This window comes from Heterocephalus glaber, unplaced genomic scaffold, assembly GCF_053883595.1.
Source record: "Heterocephalus glaber isolate CG9 unplaced genomic scaffold, H.glaber_assembly_v1.0 deba00001497, whole genome shotgun sequence".
NCBI classification, from domain to species: domain Eukaryota; kingdom Metazoa; phylum Chordata; class Mammalia; order Rodentia; family Bathyergidae; genus Heterocephalus; species Heterocephalus glaber.
The window spans coordinates 4,651,971-4,664,570 of NW_028258320.1; the positions used below are offsets into that span (position 1 = coordinate 4,651,971).

Sequence of the window (12,600 nt, forward strand, 5' to 3'; positions counted from 1 at the left end):
CTGCTACCCTCAGGTTGAAGACTCTGTCCCAGCTCAAAGTGACCCCAGAAGGCTCCCACCCTTCCTCTCACTGTTCAAAAGAGCAGCTTCTGCTACAGTGGGGCTGTACAGGGCTTGAGTTGGCCATTTCAGTCTGTCTCCAAGAGCAAAAGAGTGAGCGTGCCATGCATGTTTGTTGAATGACTGCATGACCGAGTACATAAACAAATGAGCTGCGCCCGGTCCCTCCAGGAACAGAAACCCTGGTTAGTTAGTCATCCCCGGGCTTTGCAGCTGCTGGCACATCAATATGCCTGGCTGGAGCAGAGCCTGGCACACCCCACACCCTCACCCTGACAGTGGAGTCTCACTGGCCTCTGGCCAGGAGGAGTTTTCAGACTTGGGGGCAGGGGGTGCCCCTGCTCCAGCAGTGGGTTGGATGGTCCTCGTCATCTCAGTGTTTGCAGCCAGCCCAGCCAGTCTGTCCTAACTCACAGTGGGCCTCAGTTTCTCCCGGGTAAAGGAGGAGGCCTGTGTCGGGCAGCAGGAAGAAGGCCAGGCCTGGGGCACAGGCTGAGCAAGAGGGCACTGCCAACCACTGAGCCCCCTCAGCCTCCTGTCCAGTCCCCCAGCCCCAGGCAAGGGGAGAGGGGACCCCATGCTGAGGCCGGGACAAGGGACAGGCACGACAGGCATCACTCGGCCTCACCAAAGACGGATCGCTCCCTTAATCACTCTGGAAAAGAACCCCAAGCCGATATAATATTATAATTAATTAATTCACTAAAAAGGTATTAAATTTCTCTCCCCCCTGTGGATATTATCTGAATTCATTGACCTTTAGAAAAATCACGCTCTAATTGTAACCAGGTCCAAAAGCATTCGCAGCCCGTCCCTTTTACATTAATAATATCTTCCCAGACTCGGCTCTGGCTGCTTAAATATTGTATAAATTCCACTGGCCCTGTGGAACGGAGAGAGCAAAGAAAGCAGACGGGGCTGGAGAAGCCGAGAAGGGGTCTTGGGAGGGGGCAGGGGCTTCGCGGGCTCTGAGCTGCCTGTGACCCGCAGGTGGCCGGGGAGGATTGGGGGACAGGGTGTTGGGTTGGGGTTGGCTCTCAGGGCTGGTGTGTGGAGAGAGGCCCCGTGTGCGTTAATGGCCCCAAATAATAAAGGAAGAATCTGATTTTAAAGAACCCTGAGACAGAGAGAGAGAGAGAGAGGGAGAGAGAGACTGAGAGAGGGAGAGAGACAGGGAGAGAGAGAGAGAGGGAGGGAGGGAGAGGAAAGGGATGGAAAAAGAACTAAGATGTGCGAGGTAGGCGTACCAACTCCTGCAATGAATGCAGGAACTATATACTGCAAACACGGACTAATAAAAATCAAAAAAATTTCTATCTCAAAAATGAACAAAAAAAGAAAAGAACCAGGGTGGTGGAAACCAGCGGAGTTCCAAGCAGGGCCTTCTGAGGTCTCCTGCGCCCGTGGGGCAGAGGCAGGGGGACCAGAGCCCCTGCCAGGAGGTGGGCCCAAGGTGTGCGGACAGAAGGACAGACACAGGGCCCAGAGCTGAGGACAGTGCAGCCGAGGGCCAGGACACGGGCTGTGTCCTCCACTTCCCCCCCAGGGCCCTGGCTCCCACACTGGGGCCCACATGGGCCTGGCCTGCCCCATCTAGGCTGGACCCTTGGACCCATCCCAATCCGCCCACTCCTACCTCGTGCCTCAGTCTGTCCTGGGGGCTGCGGGAGAGGTTTCCTCACAGAAAGAAGGGGCCCAGCAGGACCCCCTGCTTCTCAGCCCGCCTCCCCACTCTACCTTTTTAAAAGGAATTCTCAGCTGGACGGGTGGTGGATGCCTGTAATTCCAGGACTCTGGGAGGCTGAGGCAGGAGGATTGCCAGTTGGAGGCCAGGTTGGGGAATTTATCACGACTGTCTCAAAATAAAAAATACAAGAGGTCTGGAAGTGCAGTTCAGTATGAAGGCCCTGGGTTCAATCCCCTGTGCAAGAAAGAAAGAAAAGGGGAAGGAGAGAGGGAGGAAGGAAGAAAGGAAGGAAGGGAGGGAGGGAGGGAGGGAGGGAGGAAGGGAGGGAGGGAGGTAAGGAAGTCTCCCTGTGGATCTGTCTAGAAAGGCGCTGCCCCCAAAGCACAGCAAGGCTGAGGATGGGTCCCCCATTATAATGACTTCTCTCCAGCCAGGTGAGGGTCATGCAGCCAGCCACCAACACACCTCTGGTCCCAAATGTTAGGAGCCCCAGGGCCGTCCTGGCCCTGAAGGACAGGACCCAGGACCCAAAGGGTGGACACCACCAGGCTCAGCCAAAGATTCCGGGAAGCCGCCCCTCCACCCCTCCAGCCATCCTGGCCCTGGTCCGGGGCGCCCTCTTGTGGACAGGACTCTACTCATACCCTGCCTTGAGGCCACTGCAGATCCCACTGAGGACCAGAAAGCCAGTGGGCGAGTTGGGGGAATAGAGGCCTTGGGGAACCCCGGGGTGAAGAAGCCCCGCACGACAGGGAGAGATCTCAGCGTAGCTGGAAGACCCCACCCTCCAGGGCTGGGGGCCCAGCCCAGACCCAGGGCTGATCAGTGGGCAGGGGGTGGGGCCTGCAGCCGGAAGGAGGAGCTGCTCCCGTGCTGGCTCCGCGCCTGCAAGGTCATCCACGACTCCCTCTGACCTTGAGACTAATCCTGAGTCCTTGCCAGCCCGGCCGCTCTGGCGCCCACCCCCAGCCCCGTTCCTCCTCTCCCCTCGCTTGTTAATTGCTCCGCGTTTGATTTGATCTCTCGCGCTGCACGGAGGAAATTGCCCTCTTAGCCATTTTCATCTGGGCTTTTTTTCTTTTTAAAATTAGGCTCCTTCGGCCTCCCAGGGCCCTGTGAGATGAAGCCATTTTGGAGGAAGTCAGGGGGAAGAGGTGAAGTCCGAAAGCCCCCTTCCTCTGTCCTCCTGGGGCTCAGGTGGCCCTGGGGGACCCTTCCCTGCCCCAAGGTCGTGTCCCTATCCTGGGTGAGGTCCTGTCCCCCTATGACCGAGCAAAGGCTCCCGGCAGATGACGCTCAGTGAGGGGCCCAGAGGCAGAGCCTGAGGCCTCGCCCCAGACAGAGCCACATCAGTCACCTGTGTCCCGTGCTCTCCCTTCCCCACACAGGTGCCAGGACATCTCTCCTGCTGGAGGCCACATCACAGCAGAGGGGCCACCAGAAGGAGCTGGAGAGGCCGCTCTGGGACAGGGGCAGCTGGCGAGGTGTCCCAGAGAGGCCGCAAGGGATGACAGCAGGCCTGGCTCAGGGGCAAGGCAGTCCCTGCATCCTCCAGCCTGCAGGGCTCAGAGCACAGCGGGAGGTGCGAGACCGGCGTGGCAGCAGCGCCACCTGGTGGCCGCGAGGGGGATGGCGCCCCCATCGACACCCACGTCTGTCGCTAAAGCTGCTTCTCCTGCTAAGGCGCTGTGGTGTTGTGGGGGTGCTTGTCCCCTGCTCTGTCCCCCAGCACTTCAGGGAGCACCCGAAGTCTGAATCCCTGTCATCTGCCCTAGGCCGGCGCCAAAGAGACAGGACCAGAAGATACAAAGCACAGTGTTTACTAAAGGCACACTTGAAGGGGTCCGGAGGGAGGCAGCTGCTCTGCCGCAGTGGCCCCGCTCGGCCCCGGACCTAGGCCTCTCTTCCGGCCACACCACCCTCACCGCGCGGGGAGAGCTGTTAGCACCAAAGGCAGGTGGCTTTCCACCTGCGGGGTGACCGGGCGGGCACCGCTTATGGCCGGGGAGCCCCAGAAAGCGAGCCTGGGTGCCCCGGCAGATGCCGCTTCAAAGAGCTCCCCGAACCCCCTGCTGCCCAACACCCTGCAGCCCGGGTGGGGAGAGGGCTCTTCCTACCCAGGCCGCTGTCTCCGCCCCGCTCCTCCAGCCCGGCAACGGGGCTGCCCCTGGGGGCGCTGTCTCAGGGCCCCACAGCCCGCTGGCCGTGCACCGAGTCCAAACGGGGCCACGGGGGAGCGGGTCGGGTCGGGCGGGCGGGTGGCTGCTTCACACCCAAGTGTGGCCTGGAGGGGGGAGGCCGTGGCCCCGTCCCCAGCGCAGGCCCCGGGTGTCACAGCACATCGCCCTCCTCCATGCTGAAGCTGCTGCGCCGGCTGCTGGCCTTGGAGGCCTCGGGGGACATGGTGGAGAACAGGGGGTCGGAGGCCAGCGGCAGCAGGGAGTCGTCTAGGAGCATGAGGTCCAGATCCCTCTTGGACAGGTCAGGGAAGCCGGGCTCAGGGTGGCCTGCAGGGCCCTCCTCAGCCCTGTCCCCAAAGCTCAGGCTGTGGCTGAAGTCCAGGTGATGGAATGGGGACAGGGGCTCGGCGGGCGGGGGCGGTGGAGCCTGGGGAGGCAGCGCTGCCAGTGATTCGGGGTCGGGGACCTCGGGCCCCAGCATCAGCGTCTCCCCCGGGGCCTCCTCACTGGGCAGCTCCTGCTTCACCACCTGCTGGGCCAGCTCAGCCATGTTCACGCCCGATGGCGAGGTGGTGGGCAACCCGTGCACCCTCGCCTGCATCTCCAACTCCTGTAGGGCAGGAGACAGAGCACTGGGCCCAGCTGCCAGGCGGCCCCTCCCCCGGAGACACCCAGGACAGCCCCTCCAGCGTCTAGACCGGGGCTGCTTTAAATTGCAAGTTGCAATTCATTAGCAGGTTGAGAAACCTCGTAGGTCTTGGGCCTTGACTGGCTCTCCACTTTTCAAATTGAAATAGACTTGTCTAGACTGGACCAGAATAGAAATGATCGCAATGCCCTGCCTCTATTAAGGATGGCTTTCCTTTCATGAAACTTTGATTTCTCCCTTGGAGCAGTGACGGTGTGTGCTGGGTCTTAATGGGAACTGTATCACCTCCCGTGAGAAACCAAAGTTGGAGAGCTTCGGTCCAGTGCCCTCAGCATAGAGGACCAGCCTGGGGCCCAGAGGGATGAGAAGCCCTAGGTGCACAGCCGGGACTAGAATTCATGGCTCCAGCGGGTGGGGCTGACACTCGGGAGCCTTGGTGCTTTCTAGTCGGTTGCAGGCACAGTAGGCCTGCACCTTCCTGCCCAAGGTTGGGTATGAGGGCCAAGCACTAGTGACCCGGGAACCTCCAGGGGGACAGGTGGCAGTGAGAGCCAGCTCCAGCTGTGCCAGGGCCTAGAACCGACTCTGCAGCTCAAAGCTCTGGGGAACCATCTGCCCCCAAAGCCTCCCTCCTCTCCAAGGCCCTGCCCCAGGTTGGGACCGCGCAGCCACCCAGGAAGCCAGCCAGCCGCAGGGCCCACCTGGATGCGCAGCCAGAGCTGCTTGTTGGTCATCTCCAGGCGCCGTGAGTGGCTCTCCAGCTCCCGGGACTTCTGCAGGTCCTTCTGCATCCTCCGGATGTAGTCCACGGACGCCTTGAGTATGGTGCCCTTGTTCCAGCGCACATCCCTGCGGCCGGGCCAGGCCATCAGAAGTGCCACTTCCCGGCCCCGTGCTCCAACCCTCTCCACCCTCCCCTCCACTGGGTCCCCTCCACCCCAGCCTGGCCCATCGGTCTGGCACTCTCCCAAGTGGGAAGCAGCTGGAAGGCTTCTCCCCCGGTACCCTCCCTGCCCCAGGCCCCCAGCCCCACCCCAGCCCCACTCACAGGTCGTTGGCCTTGGGGATCAGCATTCCTAACTCCTTGATGCGGTCATTGATGTTGAACCTACGCCTCCTTTCAACTACAGGTGGCAGATTCCAGAGGCAGCAGTTAGAGGGTGGGAACCCTGCCTGGGGCAGCCCCAGCCCAGGGAGAGAAAGGGGTGCCCAGCAGGCTGGGACTCGCAAGGGTCTGGGGCTCAGGGCTCAGGACAGCCACAGTGAGGGGCCTGTGAGCAGCAGCAGTCCCTGCAGGCTGCCAGCCCAGCCCTCTGCCTGGGGTGAACTCCTACTCCTCCCTCAACAGCCCCAGGGTCCTTGCCCTGAAGGTCATCCCTGGATAATTGGGATTTCAGGAACAGCCCTTCCCAGCAGCCTCCCACCCCCTTCTAAAAAGGACCAGGGGAAAATGTCAGGATGGGGTCCTTCTTCAGGGAGGGCAGACAGGCTGTGAGGAGCTAGGGAAGGCCCCGGCTGCAGCAGGTACAGGTGACAGCGAGGGAGGGTGGGCAGGACTCACTGAGGTTGTGATTGTCCTTCTTCTGCCGCTCCTTGGCCAGCGCCCGGCTCTCAGCATCTGAGGCCAAGGGAGAAAAGAGCTGTGGAACTGTAGGGCAGAGGCGGTGGGACCTGGGGCTGGGGGCGGGGGAGGCAGTACCTGTGAGTTCCTGCTTCTGGGTCAGGTCCGCAGGGCAGGAGCTGCTGGTGACGCCCACCAGCGAGGCTGTGACCTGGGGGTCGCTGCTGTACACATTCAGGTGGCTGCTGGACAGGGGCAGCTGTGGGGCGGAGTGAGGGGGGCCTCCGTGAGCCATGGGGCACCCCCCAGGCCCAGTGTCTCTGGAGCTGCTGCCAGGAAGCCCAGGGCCCCTTCCCCGGAAGTGCAGCCTGGAAGCTGAAGAGCAGCCCTGCCCTCCACCCAGACGAAGGAGGGGCCGCTGGGCCAGGAGTTTCCAGGTTTCCTGGAGGGTGTGGAGCCCCACTGAGTCCTGAGCAGGAGGAGGGAAAGCAGGGGCAGCACGGGTAGGAGCAGCCACGTGCGGGTGCCAGCAGCTCCAGGCCAAGGGGCCGGGGTGAGGGGTGAGGCAGGGACGAGCTGTAGTCTGTCTTTGTTTTTGCTTTTTTGAGACAGGGTCTTGCTATGCGTCCAGGCTGGCCTTGAACTTGCTTCGATCCTCCTGCCTCAGCCTCCCGAGTGCTGGGATTACAGGGTGTTGAGAATACAGGCATGCGCCATCACGCCTGGTTTGTGTTTTTTGTTTTGTTTTGTTTTGTTTTGTGGTACTAGGGATGGAACCCAGGGCCTTTACACTGAGCTACATCCCCAGGTCGTTCAAAAAATGTTTTATTTTGAGATAGGCTCTAGCTAAGATGCTAAGCTGGCCCAGCCTGGACTCGAGTGTGTGATCCTCCTACCTCAGCCTCTCAGAGTGCAGGGATGGCGGGCATGCACCACTGTAGCAGGGGATTGCGGAGGGCAGCCACCAAAGGTGAAAGCAGAGACATATCTGGGCTCTGGAAAGCCCTCCCCCTCTCCAGCCACAGAGGCAGATCCCGGGCAGGGACACCCGACAGTGTCCACAGGCAGAGCTGCTGCTGCGACCAGACCCCGGCACCCTCCTCCTCTCTCTGCCTGCCAGCTGCAGCTCTGGCCCCAGCCCGTCCTGGCCAGCTCTCGCTGAGCCTTGGTGCAGTCACCAGGGCTGCGGGGCCCAGGCGCTGCTTCCTGAGCTCCTCACTCCCCAACTCTAGCCTTCACCTCAGCTGCAAGGCCAGGCAGATGAGGCCGTAAAAGGCCCCAGCTGGAGGGGCTGGACCTCCCCCAAAGCTTTGGTTTCTCCTCCTCTGATCACCCCACGACCCTCTGGGTGGACATCGCCTCCATTTGCACGGAGGACACTGGAGTCCCTTGATCCCAAGCCCAGCTCCTCCCCACCCGCCACCTACCCTGCCTGGGGGACCCCGAGCCATCACACAGCCAGGATGCTGTGAAGGAGGGAGGGGTCCTGGGTATAGCGAGGGACGCAGGCCCTTGGTCTCTGGGACCTGACTTGGGGTGCAGAGCCCTAGATCGGCACCAGGACTTCCTGCGGACACACTGCACCCCAGAAGGCTCCCCAAAGCCTCCTGACATCGCTGGCCTCAGTCTGGCTACCCTGCTCCCCATCAGGCACACAGAGCGGCCCCAGAGGGAGGTGACCCTGACCTCCACCGACAGATGCCAGCTGGGCCCCAGTGAGGCCCCTGCACCCACTGCCCGCCCCCCGACCCAGGGATACCGTGTTGGGCATCTGTAGCTCGGGGTTCATGTAGCCCAGCACGTTGTCCAGGCGCATGATGTTGTCAATGACGTCGTCAAACTGGAAAAGAGGAAAGGCCATCTGGGGGACCCGGGGCAGGACAGAGACAGGGCGCAGAGACAGCCACTGGCCTGGAGGGCCTGGAGCCACCTTGCCCAACCTGCTCTCCTGCAGGAGGACCCCAAGTGCCACTGCGACCCCAAGGCCAGCCCTTGCCTGGGAGCCGACCTGCCCAAGAGGCCTGAGTACACCCCATGCCTAGGCTTGGTGGCCACAGGGTCTCCGGTTTGGCTCCCGTGTGGCCTTAGCAGGGATTTCAACAGTAAGGAGCTGTGTCCCCTCGGACTGGGCTCCCCGAGGCTGTGTTCCCCCACACTCAGCTCCGGGGTTCCCTTCTCCTCTGCCCCAGCCCCACCTGTCCCACTGCTCACCTCCTTCTCGGGGTTGGACCCAATGTGCAGCATGGCCATCGGGCTGTTGGGCGTGCTGTTGCCTGCCGAGGTGGACAGCACATGCCCAGCGCACACCCCAGGGGAGGCGGCGGGCGGGGGCTTGGGGGAGCCCTGGGCCGGGCTGACGCGGGCAGCAAACTTGTTCCCGTAGGTCTCAGACAGGTACTCGCGCACCTTCTGGTGCTGGGACTGCTGCAGGTGGTAGGAGGTGGGGTTCTCCAGGTAGGACTGCACCTGGGGGAGGCGACAGCTGCAGCAGGGGCCGGGCGCACGGGGACCTGGGGGTGGGGGCCTGGGACACAGGGGTGCGGCCCTACCTTGAGCACCTCGCCGGGCACAGGCGGCGGTGGCTGGAAGGGCACCGGGGTGCTGATGGCGGGTGAGGGTGGCGTCCCGAGCTGCTGCTGCTGCAGGAACTGCACCACGGCTGCCTGCTGCCGCCGCTCCCGCTGCTCCTCCTGCTGCGCCTGCTCCCGCATAAGCTGCATGCGCAGCCCGATGCGCGACGCCATGGTGGCCACCGGCTCCCTGAGGGCACAGGGACAGCGTCCGGTGAGGCACTGCGCCCCCTCACCGTCCCCCTGGGCCAGGAGCTGGTAGGCGTGCAGGGGCTCCCATGGTGCTGGAGGGGACACAGAACCTTCGGAGGGGAAGGGACTGGTCCACAGCCATGGGGCCAGCTGGCTGCTGAGCTGGGCCATGCTCCTGGCCACTCGGCACCGAGGCCTGAGCAGACGCTGGCTGCTCTGCACGGGCCGCACTCGGTCGGTCCCGGTGTCAGCCTTGACTCCTCGGGTCTTTCCCTACCCTGGGAGCTCTGGCCCGCCCAGGACCCCAGGGCGCGGTGGGCGTGGCCACACCACCTTCCCCAAGCCCGAACAGCTCCCTTCCCACAGCTCGGTGACGCCACAGATCCTGTCCAAACCCAAGTCAGCTCCTGCCTCGCTCTCTGCCCAGAACCCTCCGTGGCTCCCACTTCCCCCAGCATCATCACTGAAGTCCTGGCCATGGTCACAACAGCCCTCTGGGATCACTCATGGCCCATGCTTCCCCCTGGTCACCACTTGGTTCCCTCCACCATCCCAGTGGCCCAGGCCTGTTCCCACCGTGGGCCCCTGCCCTTGCTGCCCCCGAGGCGGGAATGCTCTCTCCCTGATATCATCTCAGCTCCCTCCTTCACCTCCTCAAGGTGCAAATGTCACCTCACCACACCGGCCGCCTCCGCCTCCCAGCACCCCACACTCCCTCGGCCCTCCCCTCCGGTTTGCCCCATTATCACTCACTGCCATCTTAAATGCTATGCATTTCGCAGTTGTCCCCTGCACTGTCCTCTCCAGGAGGAATGCACATATCCCAGGGGCAGGCATGCCGACTGTTTACTGCTGTACCTGCGGCCTCTAGCCCACAGCCCAGGACAGAGACGCTAGGCCCCTGTATGGAGAGAACACACCCCCTGTATCGGCCAGGAACTGGGGACCCAAGTGTCGAAAGTGTCGCCCCACCTCACAGCACCCAGGGCCCAGTAAGCAAGGCAGGGCCAGCGGCAATGAGGAGCCTGCACACAGGCAGCCACTGCGGGCCACCAGGGCCAGCACCACCTCCCCCACCCAGCTCAGCCCCATTTCCTGTGGGGCACGGGTGACAGAGGCCCCCAAGCCTGGCTGGGAGGCAGGAGGGCAGGGCGGATGGTCCCTCAGCTGTTGCTGCTCACAGTGACCCTGGACAAATCCCTGCCCCTCGAGGAGCCTCCAGGGCCCCATGCACAAAACACAGGACCTGGGCACAGGGTCCTGGAGCCCCACTCCATTAGGATGGGCTGAGAGAGGTGCAGGGTCCCTGGGTGGAGGGGCCAGAGGGTCCTCGTCCTGGGGATTCCACAAGGGGCAGTGTGACCTCGTGGTTGAGCAAGGCCTTTCTTTTTTGTTGTTGTTTGTTGAGACAGGGTCTGGCTATATAGTTCAGGCTGCCCTTGAACTCACTGTGTAGCCCAGGCTGGCCTTGAACTTACGGTGATCCTCCTGCCTCGGCTTCCCGAGTGCTGGGTTTACAGGCGTGCGCCACCATGCCCGGCATGAGCAAGGGCTTTCCAACAGGGCAGATGTGGGTTTGAACCCTGGGTCTGTCATTTCTTTGCTGTGTGACCTTGAGCAAGTCACTTAACCTCTCTGAACCCGTCTCCTCTCCTAAAAACAATTTCTACTTACGAAGATAAGAATCAAGTAACAATAATGTCCCCATGGTGGGGGGCTCTGGGCTGCTTCGTGGGTGACACTCAAATAAGCACCAGCCTGCCCGCAGGGGAGCCAGGCTGTGGAGACTGGCAGCCAGCACCACATGCTAGGGTCCCCAGACCTCGGCACTAAGGGCAGCAGTGGTGCAGGCGTGGATTTATTTGAACATCTACCGTGCTTTGGGCATGGTGTCCAGGACTTGCACATCTGAAGCCCTGTGGAGAGCTGGGTGTGGAGGTGGACACCTGTAATCCCAGCACTCAGGAAGCTGAGGCAGGAGCATTGCAGAGAGTTCAAGGCCAGCCTGGGAAACATAGCAAGACTCTGCCTCAAAAAGCCAAAACAAAAAAGTGCCCTGTGAAGTCTTTGGGCTGCTCCCCTTCCTTCACAGGAAGAAACAGGGCACAAGGAGGAGCAGGGCCTGCAGTGGCCACCCGCCCCTGCCCTGCACCACACAGAGGGGCACCCTGTCTGCACACCCCACTGTCACGGCAGCTGCAGCGCCGGCCCTTGCCAGACAGGCTGGCTTCGGTTGGCCTGGTGGGGGCTGCGGGCCTGGCCGTGCCAGCCGGCTGGGCCGGGCCAGGGAGAAGGATGCCCTTGTTTCCCAGACAAAGGCCTGGGCACCTCATTGGGTTTCCTTGGACTGTCCCTGTCCTGAGCCCCCGCCTGCCGGGGTCTGTGCATCTCCGTGCCCATCCTCTGATGGCAGCTGACAGGGCAGGGGGACCCTTGCCCAATCCCCTGGTGCCTGCCCAGCGGCCATGCCCCAAAGCAAGTGCCATCCTTCTTCCGGCCCAGTCCCCAGCCTGGGCTGCAGTGCATGGAATGCAATGCATGTAGGGCAAAGGCTGGGACTCAGGGGGCCTGGGCCAGACAGCATGGTCTACAGGAGCCCCAGGCAGGTGAACTCCCTTAGTCCACCTGCTCATTCCCTAAGCCCAAATCTGGTGCTCCAAGCCAGGAGAGTGACCACCGAGTGCACTCAGGGCCCACTGCCTGCGACACCAAGGCAGACGTCTCCTCCCAACAGGAAGGGGTCTGTCCATCCTCCCAGGGCCACGGCAAGGAGACACAGTGGCTGCTGGAACTCGCCTGCCTTCAGACACTCACTAAGGGATGGTTCTGGTCTCCTCTGGTCAGGGTCGGAGCTGGTTTCCCCACCCTGTGTGTGCTGTTCCCCATCAGTCAATCACACCTTAGTATGAACAAGCTGGCCAGACCCTTCCCTAAGTGAATGGAGGGGTAGGGGAGACAAGGAGGAATCACCGGACTGCAGAGAGGAGAAAGAGGACTCCAGAACAGGAAAGACTCAGCCAGAAGAAGACATGAAAGACACAGTGAGAAGTGGAGAGAGCAACTGCAGAATGAAACACACAGCCTGGGCCCATTTCGGCAGAACACAGGTTCGCGTGTGGAGAGGATCAGGACCCTGGGGCCATGGATCACTGCTTCCCTCAGGGCTTTTCAAGCACTGATTCACTCATCCTCCACCTCAGCCCTATGAGAGAGGATGCACGTTGCCGGTTTCCAGGTGGGAAGCTAAGGCACAAAGACCTGAGGTGACTTGCGCCGGAGGCTTCACTGACAGGAGCAGCGTGAAGGTTCGGCCCAGGAGGCCCAGCTACAGCCCGCTCCTGCTCACTCTCTGGGCTCCCCCGCACCTCCCAGTGTCCACCCTGCAACTGGGTGACCTTGAATATCTTACCTTCTACTTGGGAAGAACCTAACTCTTCCGACATCAATGTGTGCGATTTGTGTCTTGTTTATTTTTCCAGTACTGGGGATTGAATCTAGGGCCTGCTCTCTGAGCTATATTCCTGGCACATGTGCTCTCTCTCTCTCGCTCTCTCTCTCTCTCTTTTTGTTGTGACAGAGTCTCGCTAAGCCACCCAGACTGGGCTCAAACTTACAATCCTCCTGCCTCAGCCTCCCAGAGGGCTGGGATCACAGATTCGAACCTGGGTCGGAAGGTGACTCTGGAGGGGAAGGGACTCCAG

The 12,600-nt window shown here is 61.7% G+C and overlaps 1 protein-coding gene across 1 annotated transcript in view; it reads right to left on the reverse strand.

The window, feature by feature from the left end:
• Nucleotides 1–3,551: 3,551 nt before the first annotated feature.
• The window catches only part of Tfeb (transcription factor EB), a 37,239-nt gene continuing 28,190 nt past the window's right edge, over nt 3,552–12,600 (reverse strand). Inside the window, exons 2-9 of the mRNA XM_004846600.3 lie at nt 8,687–8,897; nt 8,349–8,603; nt 7,897–7,977; nt 6,276–6,396; nt 6,138–6,194; nt 5,625–5,700; nt 5,278–5,425; nt 3,552–4,537 (exon numbers count right to left, since the gene is read on the reverse strand). Coding sequence (XP_004846657.1) covers nt 4,079–4,537; nt 5,278–5,425; nt 5,625–5,700; nt 6,138–6,194; nt 6,276–6,396; nt 7,897–7,977; nt 8,349–8,603; nt 8,687–8,881 — 1,392 coding nt within the window. The 5' untranslated portion in view covers nt 8,882–8,897 and the 3' untranslated portion in view covers nt 3,552–4,078. The remainder of the gene's footprint in view (nt 4,538–5,277; nt 5,426–5,624; nt 5,701–6,137; nt 6,195–6,275; nt 6,397–7,896; nt 7,978–8,348; nt 8,604–8,686; nt 8,898–12,600) is intronic.